The sequence below is a fragment of the Podarcis melisellensis genome (genome assembly GCF_964234715.1).
Source record: "Podarcis melisellensis genome assembly, chromosome: 1".
Lineage (NCBI taxonomy): Eukaryota > Metazoa > Chordata > Lepidosauria > Squamata > Lacertidae > Podarcis > Podarcis melisellensis.
This window is the reverse complement of record NC_138528.1, coordinates 114,530,528-114,548,375: the sequence shown is the minus strand read 5'-3', so window position 1 is coordinate 114,548,375 and position 17,848 is coordinate 114,530,528. Positions and strand designations below refer to the sequence as shown.

At 40.4% G+C, this 17,848-nt stretch overlaps 1 protein-coding gene across 8 annotated transcripts in view; it reads right to left on the bottom strand.

The window, feature by feature from the left end:
• ATF2 (activating transcription factor 2) overlaps window positions 1–17,848 on the bottom strand; it is a 38,572-nt gene that overhangs the window by 16,230 nt on the left and 4,494 nt on the right. For 3 of the 8 annotated variants that reach the window (XM_081883431.1, XM_081883429.1, XM_081883430.1), the window contains 8 exons: window positions 14,184–14,258; window positions 13,561–13,630; window positions 9,637–9,733; window positions 7,484–7,602; window positions 6,490–6,618; window positions 5,643–5,821; window positions 4,737–4,851; window positions 3,412–3,498 (listed from right to left, as the gene is read on the bottom strand). In XM_081883431.1, the coding sequence (XP_081739557.1) occupies window positions 3,412–3,498; window positions 4,737–4,851; window positions 5,643–5,821; window positions 6,490–6,618; window positions 7,484–7,602; window positions 9,637–9,733; window positions 13,561–13,608 (774 nt within the window). In that variant the 5' untranslated portion in view covers window positions 13,609–13,630; window positions 14,184–14,258. The remainder of the gene's footprint in view (window positions 1–3,411; window positions 3,499–4,736; window positions 4,852–5,642; window positions 5,822–6,489; window positions 6,619–7,483; window positions 7,603–9,636; window positions 9,734–13,560; window positions 13,631–14,183; window positions 14,259–17,848) is intronic. The other 5 variants (XM_081883435.1, XM_081883433.1, XM_081883434.1 and 2 more) reach the window with 3 other exon arrangements.

Here is a 17,848-nt window from a genome sequence, read left to right as displayed (position 1 = left end):
CAATTGTGGGGGGAAGCCCCGCGGTGATAGTGGAAGTCATTGTACAGGCTTCTGCTAGCAGCCCGGTTAGCAAAATTGAGCCCAGCAAAGTTTGCTACAATATAGAGCAGCGGTTCTCAACCTGTGGGTCCCCAGATGTTGTTGAACTACAACTCCCATCACCCCTAGCTAGCAAGGCCAGAGCTCAGGGATGATGGGAGTTGTAGTCCAACAACATCTGGGGACCCACAGGTTGAGAACCGCTGATATAGAGGATTTCTTCCATTTCTCCCTTTTCACATGGGGAAGTTGAAAGGTTATATTTTGCAGAGTTGGAAAACTTATATTTTGAGTAAATTAATTTCCTGTTTTTGTCTGAACTCAAGAAACTAGCTTATTCTAACTATGACTTGTTAACAAATCAGGATCAAAGGACGTTTGCTATCCTGGTTTGTTTTAATTAGTCACGGTTAAAATAAGGCAGGGCCTCCCAAGATTGAACGTAACAGGAATTGACGGTTTCCCTAAAGTGAAAATGAACCTGCTGCTCGAGGGCAAAGATGAGAGGGTGTCTGTGAGCCTGAGCCACTTATTCACAATGCCAAACAACAGTGTATTATTACATACAAACTCTGGCAATTTCTTGGCTACTTCTCATAAAAGACATTTTCCTGATAATGCTTTAGTTGCTCTTGTAATTTTATCTTTTCTTAACAATGGGTATTTATATATCATCCTTTCAATAACACACTGGCTTAACAATAATATAATACCTCTATACATGAGTACATATTCATGGGCAGAGCTTATTTCATTTTAGGTCTGCAACAGGGAGAATCTAAACATGATAGCCGATACAGCATCCCACTTACACAACCAATTTTCACTAGCACAAAATAGATTTACTCATCCTCCCTCCCTCCCTCCCTGCCACAGCCCTTGCAGTTACCCAGATGTGCTCTGGAGGCCATCTGAGGGTTGTAGGAAGGAGGAAAGGAAGTCCTGCCATGCCCACCGGTGCAACATTGTACTTATCAAAACTTTCATTTCTATGCAGTATAAAATTAGCAGCCCATGCCGGAGCTGATTTCAAAAAATATCCATGACATTCTTTATTACTATGTATCCTTGACTTTGTGAAAGGTCACCACTGAATTTCATCTGCTACACACCAGCAGCGTTCATCTTAAACACCTACAGTGATACAGTTTCATTCTAATTTCATTGCAGAAGGAACGTAGCTCAGTGGTAGAGCATCTGCTGTGTAATCATGATGTTCCAGGTTTAATTCCCAGAAACTCCAGGTAGCACTGGGAATGTCCATCTGAAACCCTAGGGAGTCGATGCCGGTCAGTGAAGACAACAGTGAACTAGATGGATTCAATATTAGGCAGTTTTCTATGTTCCAACTGGCCACAACATGTGCATGTTACCCCTGCAATGTTGAACGCAAAGCAGGTATGCAAGGTTCCTTTCCAACATAACCAGTCACCTAAAATGCTTCATGTTGGGAATTAACCAATTTAAAATGAGGTACCCTCTCTCTAGCTACCAGGTAGATTTAGTAGTCTCTGTTAATGCATGCATTTTTCTGCTACTGCATTTCTACAATAAACGGAACAAGTAGTCTCTCTCTTTCCTCTCTGTCTTTGATTTTCTATCCCAATGACCACCCCCCTCCTTCCCAAACAGTTAGGATTTTGCATCCACTGAGCACACTCAGTCCTGGTTTTTTGTTTGGTTCTCTAAGATTTTGACTCCTGCCAAAGATCTTTTGGTCTTTTGAAAATCTCAGGGTTTCCCTGAACATGCCAATACCCCCTTTTTGCGTGTAGGTGGTGCCGTTTTGGATACATAAGGATAGGCACTTGAGAGAATGAATTTGCTATTAGTATAGATGCTAAACAAAGGCAATTAAATAAAGAATTCATTGGAAGCACTAATTTATGCACCATAAGGAAGCCAATGATTGATTTAAGCAATAAAAATATGATTCTGTAATTGTATAATTTAAAGAGGTATCTTTTAAAACCCTGTTTGATACCACAAATTAGATAATTTTAATTGCCACTTCCCATGGTTCCTTTTCACTTGATAGGCAGAGTAGGGAGATCAGAATGTACCAGACTTTCAGGCAATCCAAAAATTTGCGATTAACATTGAATGTCTTCAGAATTCTCCAAACCATTCTACTATTCACTAACAATGGCTGTACTCGGGTGCCACACTAGGGTGCCACACTAAAATATGGTTTAGCAAACTTTTTCTATTAAAGGCCACATTCCACTGAGGGTCATTTCTTAAGAGCCTATATGTGGACAGTGGGTAGGGCCAATTGTGGGCAACCCTTTTCTCTTTCTTTTTCTGCTGTCCCTTTTCAGCAGGCTGCCAGAGGAGAGACGGATTGCTCTTGCCACAGGGCTGATTGCTTGCATGGTCTATCCCCTACTCTTCCATTATTCCATCTGTTCCTCCCCCCATGAAATTAGGCAAAAATTTGCACTAAATTAGGTCAAAGGGTGCCCATCCCTGGTTCAACAAGACATGAGTGAATCTAGCTGCTCCAGGCTCACTCACTCCTTGCACAAAGCTGGGAGGAGACATTTGGGAGCTTTCATTTCTTGTTTGGATTAACTGAGCATGCTGTGTCCTGTGACTATAACTTCAGAAGTCATGTTTTGAAGTTACCATGTACTGTACCAGGTTTAGTTTCAAATCAGTCTGGACAATGTAAGAAGCCCTGGTTAAGCAAAAGCAAAACATGAAAGCTTCCAAGCTCCTCCTCCTACTGTGTGGGAAGATTGGGGGAGGGAGGTATGAGGTCAGGAGGAGGCAAGATCCATTAATGTCTTGCCATTGTTTAGTAACATTAGTATGACGTCTGAACTCAGCCATTGTTTTCTGGCCATAGGGGTCTTTTCACTGATTCTCTACAATGGGTGGAAATTCAAACTGCTGAACAGTATCTAAGCTAAGAAAGGGTATTTTCAGTCACTTGTATGGTGCATTCAGTGCATTAATGCGGAGCGGAACTATTAACTTGTAAATCATACATTGGCCCACTCTACAGAAAGTTCCACTAATGTAGAATTTGTGATGGCATTACATGATAACAAATGATAAATACTTTGAAAATTACAAAATTGCTGTATAATTGTTAGGTATTATTTACTCTTGCTGTGGTTGTTATTAAGTAGTCTTTTCTCAATGTCCTGCTTTCCAAAATGCAATAGTACTGCACAACACACAAATACAGTCACATAGCTAATTTCTTTGGGACTGAAAGTACCTACATGTACGTAAAACACCTACATGTATGTAAAACAAAATTAGGTTGTATATAAAACAAAATAAATGAAAACCAAACATCTTAGTAGATTTTCTGGCTCACTTTCTATACTATGCCTAAATTCATCTTATTGAAGAACTTACCAATTTTGCCTCTGACTGCACAGGTTGAGGAGATGAAGGTCCTGGAATTCCTGGGATACTAGGCACCATGGTGACAGGTCTAACAAGCTGTTCAATATAATAAAGAATTAATACACAACTAAAAGCACATTCTACTTTATAACAGCTAGGGTGCATGTCCTTTCCACTAAAAGATTGCTCATTGAGCTGTTTTAGTACCAATTTTTTTTAGGCCATTGTCTGAGATTGTGTGTAGTTCATAAGGAGGGTCTTCTCAATGGTGGCCCAACTGTGGATACCCTGTGGATATTTGTGAGGAGCCAACACTACTACCATCCAGGTGCCAAATTAAGAAGACTCTTATTCATCTAGGTTCTTAATGGTTGAATTTGAGCTCTGTTTTATAGTTCTGCTGTTTCTTACTATTTTTATTGACTATTGTTTCATTAATTATGCCTACTTTTTGTTTGGTTCTTTTGTGCTACAATATTTTTGCCTTTTTAATAGTTTGCTGTTATGGCTTTAGATTTGGACATTGGTGTAATTTTACTAGCAGAACCTCCATTCCAATAAGTCTATTTATATGTGGGTAGCATGATGTGTTCAGTTGGGGAAAACCAACTTCCACCTAACAGCAGGATGTATGTCGTGCACAAAATTCCCCATTCTTTTCACAAGTCTGGGTTGTGGGGACTGTTGTTGCAAGTTACATAATGTTAAAATAATGTTGACTGTTGTTGCAAGTCCTCTGCTGTGGCCACCCAAGGCCTTGCTAAACACACCCACACCCACACGTTAGTTTTTTTTAAAAAAAATAAAATAAACTACAATATATGCTCCCATGGGTTCGCCACTGTAATACCACATTTCTTGGTCACCCCTATTTCTCTTTTTTCTGCAATGACAATTTTTGTGACACCCAATATTATTCCCCCCCCCCTCTAAATTTAATAATGCATAAGTAATGATTAAAAACAACTGAAAATAGCTGAGGGGAAAGCTTTTTGGAAGGCAGCCATGGGAACCACAGTTCTCACCACATCCACTTTTATACCTCAACCACACCCACTTTAACATGCAGTCCCAGGAACAGTGAAGTTCAATTTCCTATGCTCTCAATTGTTTCCTCTCCTGGGAACGTGCCTAGGATTGGCTTCAGTCCCCCAACGGTCAGCATGCTGTGGACCTCTGACCACCTGCCATCCTCCCAACTGGCTTCTACCACTTGTTTACTTCGGGATCAAGTGGTACTAGAGTCACAGCTGTTTTCAAGAATTAGGATTTGAGGACTGGGACTTTTCAAAAGTCTGGGAGAACGTGTGTATGCCGTATATACACATACTTACTGGAACTGCTGTTGGGACATGCACATTAGAATTTGTGATTGCGGCAGGAATAGCAACAGGCATGGTTTGTCCATTAGGAAGGTGCAACAGCAGTGGGAAGGGACCTGGCACCGGTCTAAGAAAACAAATGGAAAAAGAAAAACACTTATGGGACAAAGTACATTGCATGTTTCATTCATCTTTGGCAGTATGTATATTATTGACATGCCTATTTAAAGGCGGGATCCATAGATAGAGGAGACTGCATTTCTGTTTGCCTGACAGAACCATCACTGCCTCCTTCCCCTGCCCCCCAAACAATGTTCTGGGGGCTCTCCTGACTACAGAGAGAGGATATGGAAGAGGTGCATGGGAATCCCTGTTGCACTAGCAGGAGTCCTTGCACTGGCTTCTGCTAGAGGAACAGGTTAGTTGAATCTGGCCCAAATTTTGGAACCAGACTTGCCTTACGTTGGACCAAGAACCGGAAGCTTCTGCTGAAGGAAGGGGGCAGGTGGTTTTCATTAAGTCACCCTTCCCCTGGCAATCCAAGCATCATCTCCCATAGTGTTTCAGAGGGAGAAAGAGATATTGTCAAAAATCATATCCCCACCTCCAGTTGAAGCTTTTCATGAGTAGAGATCAACTCACAGGAACTCAAGATCCAAGCCAGAGAGATTATGACTTATCCAAGACCAAGACTGTTGCCAGGTCCCCAATATTGTGTTTTTTATATATATGTGTGTCAAACTTGGAATTAGTTTTTTAAAAGACAGCCCTTCTAGCCATTAAAACCTTAAGAGGTATTTTATCTTTAAATAAGATCAATCTAAAAAAGGATTAGGATAAATGAGGAGATAATATTTAAGAACCACAAACACACCTTATAAAGATATTTCACTAGTTGTAAATATATAGAAAACTTACACTATTGGCCTGTTGGAGGAGGGAGCCTGGGTTATGACAGTGCTGGAAGTCGGTGAAGGTATGGCTTGCTGAATAATGACACTTGAGTCAGAACTTGCAAGCAACACATTAGGAACCTGTAGAGAAGCTGGACGAACAATTGTGGACGTAGGCTGGGCAGTCTGCTGCAGTGACACTTCCTACAGGAAAAAGGAAACCATTTATTAACATTAGTTTTACCATTCAGTTTTTCCTCTATGGATAATAGAAACATCCACTTGTATCTGTATTGGATTTGATATTGTTTTTTATATATGCAACTGCTTTATTTTATATGCAGCAAGCAATTGTTTATGTAATGTTTCTGTTGTATTGTGAAATTGCTTCATAGAAAGCAATTCATAAATAAGGAAATCTATGTAGATGAGGCTGCCAAGGTACAGGAGTTCCTCAATTTAGCCTCTCCTAACATGGGTGCATTCACATCAGCCTCTGTAGCTGTATCAATGTGCAATACTGGCATTGGCTTTCCATGTGGATCTCTAGACTGTAATCTCCTTGAGATCATGGCAGGGAAGACTGCATGACAACTGCTTGGGAGCAAGTTGTGTATGCTTTAGAAATGTTCGCAATAATACTGTACTTTAGCAATAATTCAGAACAACAAACTTTGCCCTTTAGATGACCAGACATAGAGGCTTTAGTAAACTGCATGAGTTGGGACTCTCTTGTGTTCAGACTACTGAAGTGCTGTAATTAATAACACAGGTGGAGAGGGGGACACAGGATGAGCAAAAATGTTTGAAGCTCTTAAGTTTCTTGAACTTACTGGTACAGACCACGTTTCTAAATCATGAGAAATTACTACCTTTTCGTCACTGGTAGTGGACTCTGGATGAGGTAAAGGACTATCCTGGTGAGTTGTCTCAACAACAGAAGGCTCTTCAATCTTATTTCGTATAATTGGTGTTGCGAGAGGCGATAAATCTAGAGGCATCTAGAAGAATTATCAGGTAGATGCATTTTAAAATCTGAGCAGGACTCTCTTCAAAGAGTAGGCAATTTACAGTGATGCTAATATCCTGGCCAGCATTATTGTCATCTCTTTTTAGACAGTGTTGGCAGTAATAGCTAATGAAAGGAAATTACATTCTGCCACACTTTCCCTCGTTAAAAAAATATTACTCACGTTACAAGCAAGAGGAGTTCATCCCTGGCAAACAACACAAAGCAGATGCCAGTTAGGACACTTTTTATACTTTTATTTCCTTTTTCAAGCAAAGTAGCAATAAATGACAGTAAGCATTTTGGTGTCATTTGGAATCATTCCTAGCACCCCAGCTATGAGAGTACAGTCTAGTCTGCACATCATGTTAAACCATAGTTTAACCATAGTGCCTGCTTTCCTCCTCCTGTCTTCCACCAGCTTGAAGGAAACATTGGCTTAGCATTATGTGTAAAGGTGTGTACTTAGTTTAGAGCTTGTGTTTGTAGAAATAAACCATGAGCACTGGTCCACACACAATACTAATCCAGTACTGTGGTTTGTTGCCTCCCACCTGGGAAAGTCATAAACAGGAAAAGAGCAAAGCTGGCACAATTGGGAAGCATGCATCAGCATGACACTTGTTCACATTATAGAGTTGTGGGTTTTTTTATGTGATTGACTTGTCAGGACAGATTGACAGAAAGGTTACTTCACAGAATACTTGCTCCAAGTGTGGTTTCTATATATTTCTAAAATATAAGGATTAACAAGAATGACACTTTTTCTACCGGTGGAAGAGTCATAGTGGTGAAGGGAACCCAAACAATTGGTAGTCTACACAGTGATTTAGCTCTGATCATCTTTATAAACATACTTTTTTAATATCATCTTCAGAAGCTTTTTTGAATTCATTTTCAAAAGGACTTGCAAGCTCATTGAATAAACCAACTTCTTCACAATTCTTCAGGAATCGAGTTGGCGTTGGAGTCTGATCTAAAATTTAAAAATAGATATATATGATTTTCCCAATTATATATTGGCTTTTATACATATTTTCAAATTGATGTCAATTTTTATGTTTCAGGCACTCTAAAATTTGCAACTGATCCTGACCAGGAGTGCAGTATAATTAAAGGTTTCATATTAATGTATCCTTTAATGAAAAACAATGCTGCCTTTTTGCCAAATCTTTCCTTTTAAAACCAGTACTGTATCACCAATATACACAACACAATCAGAAGGCGAAACAATGCAAATTCTATGTGTGCTTGGTTTGCAAAAGTCTTAGAAACCTTACAAACTGGTCAACAAGAAATCACATATTTTAAAAGAGAGATATTCCTTGAATTTTTGTTGCTGCTGTGGCTGAATGTATGTTTTTCCTGTTCTTAATCAGGCTGCCTGTGGACAACCGGGGGGGTGGGGGTGGGGAAGAGTATGATAATGCATTGAAAAGTCTAGATTAAGGTGTTTTAAAATGGCATAAAGCTGTAGGGATGTGCCTGCCTCCCTGAATATACAGAAGAAATCGGGGAACAATTTAAATCGGTAGCATTTAAGCTTGAAAATTATCTCTTAATCTTTAGTTTATGAATAAAACAGCTGGAGCTAAAAAAAAAATTACGGTAAGCATAAGGATTACTTTAACTTTAAAAACAAAACAAAACAATATTGCACCTTGGCTGCAATTCTTCACCCATTTGCCAAGGAATAATTTCCATTCATCCAAACAGCACTTATTCTAAAGCAAGCGAGAAGATGATTGCAGCCAGAGCAAAACATTCTAATGAGAATGAACTTTAATTTCAACCATAATTGTTTAACTAATAGACAATAAAATACTATCCCAACACACAATAAACTTGCATTGTGGGGTTAACAAAGGAATAATAGTGATCACTACATAATGGCTGAAATTTAAAGATAAAGGGGAAAAATACTGAGGAAATCATGGCATTCTATTGCTTGTGCTTTATTTAACATCTAAAGATTAAAGATGTGTACAGAAATCAAGACACTTATTATTCACAGAGTAGTGACCTGATACTTTTCATATAGTACTTACATTGCCTGCAAAGGATCAATACTACACACAACTCCACTGTAGCCAATACAGTAGGAAAGTGTGTGATGTACTTTATTGCAGTTCACAGTATCTGCCTATCAGGTGTTGGCTTTCATGAAAAATCAATGCCTTGGGTCCAGAGAAGAGCAAGAAGAATTCTATGTGTCTAGTAACAAGGGAGAATTGGCAAAACTTGTATAGAGCCCTGTGTGAGTACATGTGTCCTTCTGCTCATGCAAGGCACTTTTGGATGCAGCCCATTACTAAACTGGTAATTACTTCTGGTGAAGAACCATCGTTTCAGGAAAAAGTAGTGGGTAAATGTTATTAGCATGCACTTTTGGAAGGCTAATCCTTAAAATGTAATTCCCTAGAGTCAAGCAAGGGTTGCTTTCAGACCCTCCTCTTCATTCTTTATGTTTAACAAAACATTATCTTTATTTGCTATCCAGCCAGAATTTTTTAAAAGAGGGGGTGGAGATGAAAAGAGCACCATAGAGGAAGGAACTGCAAAAGAAATTAAAAGATCAGAGCGTATATACTTTGAACTGCTTTTGAGATCAAAAATATTTTATGCTATAGCTAAATTTATACGGAGAAGCAAAATGACCAATAAATATTTATCCAATAAACATTTACAAATATATGACATTGATTTAACTAGGATGGTGCATGTAAGTGTTTTCTATCATCAGTGCCTTACTCTAATTGCCAGGTATGATTTGCTGTGACAACCCTTACAAATAGAATTTCAGTTTAATTGGACTGCTCATTATTTAATAGTAAAAGCCAGAAGATTAATTTTATAAAAGTAAAGGACAACACAGTTTACAAATTCATTTCATAAGGAATCTTTTGATGTTGCTTCTGATGAGCCTAGAGATTTCGAGTCATATACAGAAAATACACAAAATGTGTGCACATTCCAAAAGAAAGATGGATTAATAGAAACATATACTAACCAGCTACAATGACACTGTCATTACGAGCTGGACCAAATTTCAGTGTCATCTCATGTTTATGTTTATGGACAGCCAAATGATCCTCGTTGGTAAAACGCTGTGGCAAAAAGTTTTAAAATATAGTTATAAATTTTAATTTCAACTAAAGTGATAACAACATGGAAAATCATTTTCATAACAGGTTGAAAGCCATTAGCAAGACGTTAACAGCTGATTTTTTTTTAAATGAAAGTCTGGATGGTACAGTAGGAAAATGATAAAAGTAAGCTTCATTGGACAAAAAGGTTGTTTTTTTTAAAAAAAATAATCTGCAAGATATCCTCAACATATAAATAGCACCAGCACAAATACTAAGAGGTCCATACCAACTTTTGACAAAGGTTTCACTCCACCTATAACCTTGTTTTGATGAGCAGCTGAATAATAATATCAAGATTGTAGTTGCTCAGGCAGACTCACAATAGGATTGTCTGTATAAAAAGTGACTCAATTAATGCAGAACATTATTCAAGGGAATGCCAGAGAGGGGGGAATATGCATTTTCTTGAAAAAAGCCTATTTTTGTACTTGGCAAAGCTTAACAGACACTTTGGGGTTTCTTTAGTGCAGCTTCTGAGAAACAAACTTTAAAAAAAATCAAGTGTAAATGCATGCCCCGCTGGAAGCTGGAGATTATACATAATACAGCAGTGCTGCCATTGTATTTTTCCGATATAAAATTGCTCTTTCCCAAAAATGAATGCTGGGCGGGGGGGGGGGGGGGAGAAATAGCCTGCAAGACTCAAACAAAGAAGAAAACACGCAAAAATAACTGATCATTTCTGAATCTTTTTTCCCTGACATACCTACTCTTTTCTCACACTTGTTAATAGTCCAGTATATAGAATGATTTACAAAGGTGAAACTAGTGTCCCCAATATTTAAAATATTGAATATTAATTGCTCCTAAGCTACTGCATTACAATGTATTGGCTAAGGCTTCATCAGTATAGCTGGCCATGAGTGTTGCTGAACTTCACCCTATACGCTTTTCACGAACTGGCTAATTTGTTTTAAATCTAGCACTGACCAGTATTATTCTTGCAATGGACTTGACTTTGCATGGCCAGAAAGCTTTCTGTGCTGTCAAAGGGCTTAATGCAGACCACAAGTACAACAGCCCTATTGGGGGTGCTGCTCATGGTAGCCAGCTGAGCAGCACAACAATAGTTTACTCTCTCTCTCTTTGTCTAACATTGATATTTAATTACATCAGTTTTAAACACAGAACTCAGGGAAAACACATTGCAGAAATGCTACTACAAACAGCCTTAAGAACCATGCTGATGTTGTTCTAAAGTGACTTCAGGGCTGAGAGAGAAGTTTCAAATGCAGAAAGAAGTAGCTGAATCAGTCTAAAGGTCAAGAAGTGGCTTTTTTTTCAAAATCAAAGAAACTGCATTTAATTTGCTGTTGAAGCTGATTATACCCAAAATAGATTCTACCACTGCAACAAAAATTCCATTACAAGGAACACTGACCATGCAACATGAGCTTCCACTAGGATGCAGTAAAAAGTTTGTATGCACTGGGCTCATCTGCATGTCCTCAGAACTTGATTTTAACTTGCCTGTTCCTGCCTTTTTGGGGCATGAACCACATGATGTTCCCCCTCTCCTGTTCACATTTTGGATGTCCTGCAGCAAAAACTTGCTTTTCCCCCCATTCGAGAGTATCACAAAGTTTTTCATCATATGCCAATATAATATGCCCATGAAGCGGCATATACTGTTTCTTGCCGTGTCTCGGATTTCCTTGCTGTGCCCACAACCACGTCACATAGAGTTTGCCCTTCCCTGTCTCGTTTTTCTTCTGCTTCTGCCCATTTCCAGGTGCCACTTTCTATCCTTTCCAGGTGGATTTACCTGGGAGGGAGCTCCTTTGCACTCAATATGAGGAGTGCCTGACTGCGTTGTTAGCACACCAAACCCAAAGCCCTATCCTCACTCCCTACTCCTCCAACTTGCAAGAGCTCTCCTGCTCCCTCCTTGCTTCGAAGTGTGTCCAATGGAACTTACTCCCAGGAAAATGGGGCATAGCAAGGGGAGCAAAAACTGGACTGCAACAATAATCCACCATCTCCTCTCAACTCTCTTATGGCTCTTCTTGGCAAACAAACTTGCAGATGAGTAGTGCAGCCACCCACAAAAACCCCTTTCCCCAAAGCTATTTGTGGGCAAACACACATCTACTTAGTACTAAGTCCAACTGAATTCAGTGGGGCCAACTTCCATGTAAGTGTTGCTCGGATCTCAGCTTTCACAAGGGAGTGAAAGCTGGATTGGAGCACTGAATTTACAGTCATACCTCGGGTTGCAAACGTGATCCGTGCGGGAGGCACGTTCGCAATCTGCAGCGTTTGCAGCCTGAAGCGCCGCGTCTCATGCAATTCGGCACTTCTGCACATGACATCATTTTGTGATTTTGCGCATGCGCCAAAACCCGGAAGTAACCCCTCCCGGTACTGCCGGGTTTGGTGCGATCCGCAACCCAAAAACACGCAACCCGCACTGTTCATAACCCGAGGTATGACTGTATTTTCTCTCTTTCTCTCCCCTACTCCTGGCTTTGGGCTGGAACAAACCACACATCTTTCTCCACCTCCCTTACATCCTTTTCACAAGAATTTAGGATGTATTTATCTGGGAGTCTGTCCCATTGAATTCAATGGGTTGTATTTCTGAATAGACACATGTGGGATTGCACTGTAAAAAACTCAAAATTCTGTCCTTGCCATGCCCCATCAAAGCCTCATGAAGGGAAAGTTCAGAAGCAGATGAAACATCCATCACAGCTGCTCTGGGAAAGACAAGGCTTCATACTGTATAAGTGCTGATAGTAGGGTGAGGTAGAGATGTGCATCACTGAAATGCATTGCTAACGATGTTTAGTCAGAGTGCAGCAGTAATCAAACGATGTTATGGAAATACTGAAAAAGAAAATGTAGGGTGCATGTTTCCCCCTAATTTCTGCTGCAAACTGTGACAGAAAGGAGTGTCCTCAACTTTATATGTTAATGACACGGGTTCTGTGGGTGGGGTTTTCAACATGAAAGTAGATCTGAGAAATAAATGAGCAGAATGCATGGTCCTCATACAGGGAAAAGTGAAATCAGTTGATAAACAGAGGTGGTATAGAACCACAGAGGCTATGATGCACAAACAATGCACAAAACGGATTTGGAAAACATGGGGTTTTCAAAGGCTGTGTAGAAGAGCCCATACAGAACAGGAATAAAGGGGAGGTGAAATCCCCTTACAGAAATGAAGATAACAGTCCAGTATGATAAAATACCAACAAGCCTTTTTATATAATTAAAGAGAGCTCAAGAAATCACTCGGTAACCTTAAGGATCTTGGTAATTCTTCAATTATTCTATTTTTCTTTGAAATACCATAGCCAAGCTGTATTTTCTGTCATCTACAAAAAACATTTAGCAATTCTAAAAGTTGCTGACATCATATACAAGTGGTCATCCCCTCTTCATCCAACCCTCTGCACACTGATCCCTCCTTGAATCAAGAGCTCTCATGAAAGTAGTTATTAATGTGTGGTGTTCGAAGCTATGCAGCTTTCATTGCTGGATTGGGGTGTGGTGTTCAGTATAGTCAGTAACACTGCCACACAATGCTCATTTGGAGGCTGTGGTGACAGAGTTCTCTGCTGCCTATCCCAAATAAGCAACGTTGGCTTTCAGAGCTTACAGTGCCATCCATTTAAACAAGTAGTTGAACATGTGCAGCAAAGAAGCATGCAGAGTTTGACTGTTAACTTTAGGCAATGAGTAAAAATGTTCTTAGGACTCAAACTGAAAGGTAAACTACTTCCTCTGATATAACAAATGTTTCTCTGTTAACTAACACAGATAGTTTTAACATGTATTACCTGTCCACATCCAGGGGCAGTACATAAAAAGGGTTTGTCATCACTCATATTCCACAGGTCCTTGTATTACCTACATTGAAATAACAAACATATCCAGTGAGTCAGGGCAATTGCTCTAAGTCAACAAACTAACATCCTCCACAAATGCAAGAAGAAAGTTGGTGTGTATTGGTATTTCCCCCCTTATAAAATGTCTCTTTATGACCAAGTCTCAAAAGCAGCAGTATTTCAACAAACACTTTAACAGTTTTTAAGGTAGGCTTCCAAAATCATGAGAGGAACACCATGAAAGGCAAATAGTTTATGGTATTTATGTCTCGCAGATGTGAAACTGAATCTGACACATTCCTCTGCATGGCAAGCTGGGAAACATTTCTGCAAAATATAAGATATCCAACTGTGGTGGCCCACTCGCACAAATGAGACTTCTCCTGCTCTCTACAGCCCCCACCATCCCTCCAAAACTGCTATGGAGGGTTGGGAAACATCTGGAAAAGGTGGGAGAAGGAAGACAGGAAGGGAAACTCCCATTGTGTCTGCTGGCACAATGTTGGAACTTGCTCACAGAAGCTGTGTTGTAAAACAAAATATAAATGTATTAAAACATGCACATATATATATACCTGGCAGATTTCACATGTAAGCCAAATTTCATAAGGTAAACGATTTATTATAGCCTCCTTTTCATGACAGTGGTTCTGCAAATCAAGAAGGGAAAGTCAATTATTAAATTATCTCTTTTTTACCATATCTTAAATGGTTGGAGTGGATGCACCCGATTTCCATGGGAATGGTCTATTCTGCTTCAGTGCCTGTACCTTAACTCTGGAATCAAACATTCTCTAATAAAAAGACTGTCCTTACTGAATTTATTTCCCCAACAACATTATGAGGTAGATTAGACTAGAGGTGGGTTCATGAAATAATTCTGCCCCAGTAAATACTCTTGAAAATCCCTGGGGTATGATGGATATGGGCAAACATGATGAACTAGATGAATGTGGATATGGAAAGCAGTAAATTCTATTATCATGATGGCACTTCCTCCAGCTTGCAGTCATAGAACCTTTGATGGCAAAATCCATAAAAGCCTTGTTTACACATTATGCTTGCCCATGTAAACATGAACCTGGAGAAAGTCAAACCTACTCATAGGGAATAAAATATATACTCTGGACTTATCCTTAAAGATCATTATAAGTCTCAGCAAGCTTCCTATTTGAACTATCCCATCTCATCTCCTATCCCGACACTCTCCAGAGAAGGGTCAGTAAACTTTTCCGCTAGCAGGCTGGATCGCCCATGCGCAGGAACGCGCACACCGGTACGCATGCGCACACAGCTCTTTTCCCGCTGGCTTTCGGAGCCATGGCGGCAGAGCCGTTGTTATCTGCAGCTTCCAATTGGCTGCAGGAGCTTCCTGCAGCCAATAGGAAGCCGTGGCTGCATCCTGGAGGTCAGTCCCTGCACTGGTGCGCTGCGCTGGTTTAGCTCCACATGGGGACTGACCGAGCGGACGCCAAGGGCTGGGGACCAGTTTAACGACCCCCTTGGGCCGTATGTGACCTGCGGGCCATAGTTTGCCAACCCCGATTCAGAGTATCACTCTGTTCCTAAGAAATTAAGATGTTATCCAATTCTATCCCTTGCAGATCAGTTATACAATGCCAGTATTTATCTGGATTTGACATATAAAATGCATGAAGCCAACGGTTCTTGATACAATAAGCAATATTATTCATTTGTAGAATTATATATTTGTAGAAGCACTGAAAAGTTGTTCTTTTCAGATGAACCAAAACAGAGAAGGGAGATAGGCAAGATCTGTTTCAAGTTACAGTACAAGTGACAGCAGCAGGCTAGCATGTCTAAGTCTGTTTTGCTTATTCAAGTAGTGAGCCCAACTGGCAGAAAAAGGAGGGAAAGGAAGGTAAGCAGCTGGGTAGTATGTAGTTCTCACCTACATACTTCAATATACTCTTAAATATTGACTTGATGAATAGTTGGGAGATAAATGGCTTAAACATCCAGATCTGCCAATGTCACAGGCAATTTGAACCTTGGTATAATGATAAAAAGAAGTTTATAAAGGTGACCAAGACAACAAGGAAGCCAAGCCAAAAAAGCTTTATAGTAATCCCTTTTTATAACCAGAACAAAAACCTATTTTTATCCTGGTTATATAATGCATTAACATTTTCATCAGTATTTAAGCTCTAACAAACTTGAGTTTTTAATACAGCAGCCACACTTTTTCCCTTGACTGTATTAAGCCTTCATTGGGGAGGAGGACTGAGCAGTGTAAGGAAAGGCCTAGTATTCTAATGAATTATGGGCGTTGCTCACCAGCGACTCCCAAAACTACCCTAGCCATCGGGGGAAGGGGGGGAGCTGTGCCATTTTGCTAGCAGCATTCCCTCCTTCCCCCTTTGTTTTGACAGCTGGGGGAGGCTTGGGAGTGGTGGGCGGGTGGTGCACCGCATATCCGCCAAGGGTGGCTCGCACCGCCCCTGTGGGCAGCTCGCTCTGCCCCCGGCTGCAGGGAGCGTGGGCCGCTCTGTGCACCGGAGCAGCTATCCTGTGCCTGGGAGGGCACCCTCTGTGCCCCTCAGGAGTGCACCTGCCCTGGGCAGTGCGGGCATATGTTCCGCAGCCACCTCCACTCATGCATCAGAACCACTTTCCTTTCTTTCCACTTCAGTTCAACACACTCTCCCATATTCTATTTTCCTCCTACCAACAGGATTGTTCAATGGATCTATAGTCTGCTGTTAACAGGAGCTCTTTCATTTGCAGAAGTCATACTCAGGATACAAATAATAATAATAATAATAATTTATTATTTATACCCTGCCCATCTGGCTGAGTTTCCCCAGCCACTCTGGGCAGCTCCCAATCGAGTGTTAAAAACAATGCAGCATTAAATATTAAAAACTTCCCTATTCAGCTGTCTTTTAAAGATAGGACAGCTGCTTATTTCCTTCACATCTGAAGGGAGGGTGTTCCACAGGGTGGGTGCCACTACCGAGAAGGCCCTCTGTCTGGTTCCCTGTAACCTCGCTTCTCATAATGAGGGAACCACCAGAAAGCCCTTGGCGCTGGATCTCAGTGTCCAGGCTGAACAATGGGGGCGGAGACGCTCCTTCAGGTATACAGGACTGAGGCTGTTTAAAGGTCAGCACCAACACTATCTGTGACTTTGGTTAACCAATGCAGCATCAACTGTATTGCTTTCAATGGGCAGAATTCACCTGACAAGTCCTGTCAGCAGAAGCCCTAAATAAGGATTTCCTCTTGTTGATGAGGTCTCCCCCAAATGTGTGTTCCCTGCAATTGGCTTGGGGCAGATTAGGAGACCTCCTGTAACAGTTTGCAGTGGGAGGGTAGGAGGATCATTCTGCCTTGCAAACTGAAATGCTTGCGCTGATGGAACGTTCAACATAGTGTGATAGAGAAATCCGCCTGAAGATAGAACAAGCTGCCTTAGTAATCCATGCCTGCTATTGAAAAAGCCAATGTCCAAAGTCTAAAACGTGCCATGAAATCCCCAAAGGCATAAGCACAGTAAAAGCGATTTTTAAAAACTATTTTAAGAAGAAATATTGATCTATAAAGAAACTGTTAGTTACTTTCTAAGAAAGAACAACTAGAGGCTCTCCAGCAAAATGGCAAGTTCTATTCCAGCGCTGGTGAAAGCCAATTGCTACATAATATTATAAATCCTGATATTAAGGCAATTTGAGAGTGGGTTAGTAACTGTTGTTCTCATGTTACCTCTCATTCAGGAGTTCTTAAATCCCGCCCCCCAGACAAGTGTTCTTAAAGAAGATAAAGGAACAAGAACAAAAAGTATAGCCCCTTCCACACGTAAAATGACTAGCTATCCAGTTTGCACATCATATTAAACCATAGTTTATTTTAAATTATGATTTAATGCTAATGAACAACATATTACTGCACAGTGCTCAAAAGTCCTCACTTCACTTCTCTACTCCAGGAGAGAAGCAAACCCGAGGATGGCTTAGAATGAAATGCCAAGAAGCAAACTATAAGCTAGCTAGTACAATCGAACAACTCATTCTTTCACATCACTGGATAGTGCCCCTGAGCCAAGCAATAGCACACTGACCACCATAAATGCAAACACAAAGGCACTGCAAAAGAAACCTTTTCAAAGCAGAGGTAGGCGATATTTTAGTGGCCAAGGAGAAGATAACAGGAGCAGAATCCATGCATACCCTGCTCTTGTAATTTCTTTCTTTCTAATGGGTTTTATTAAAGATTTTCT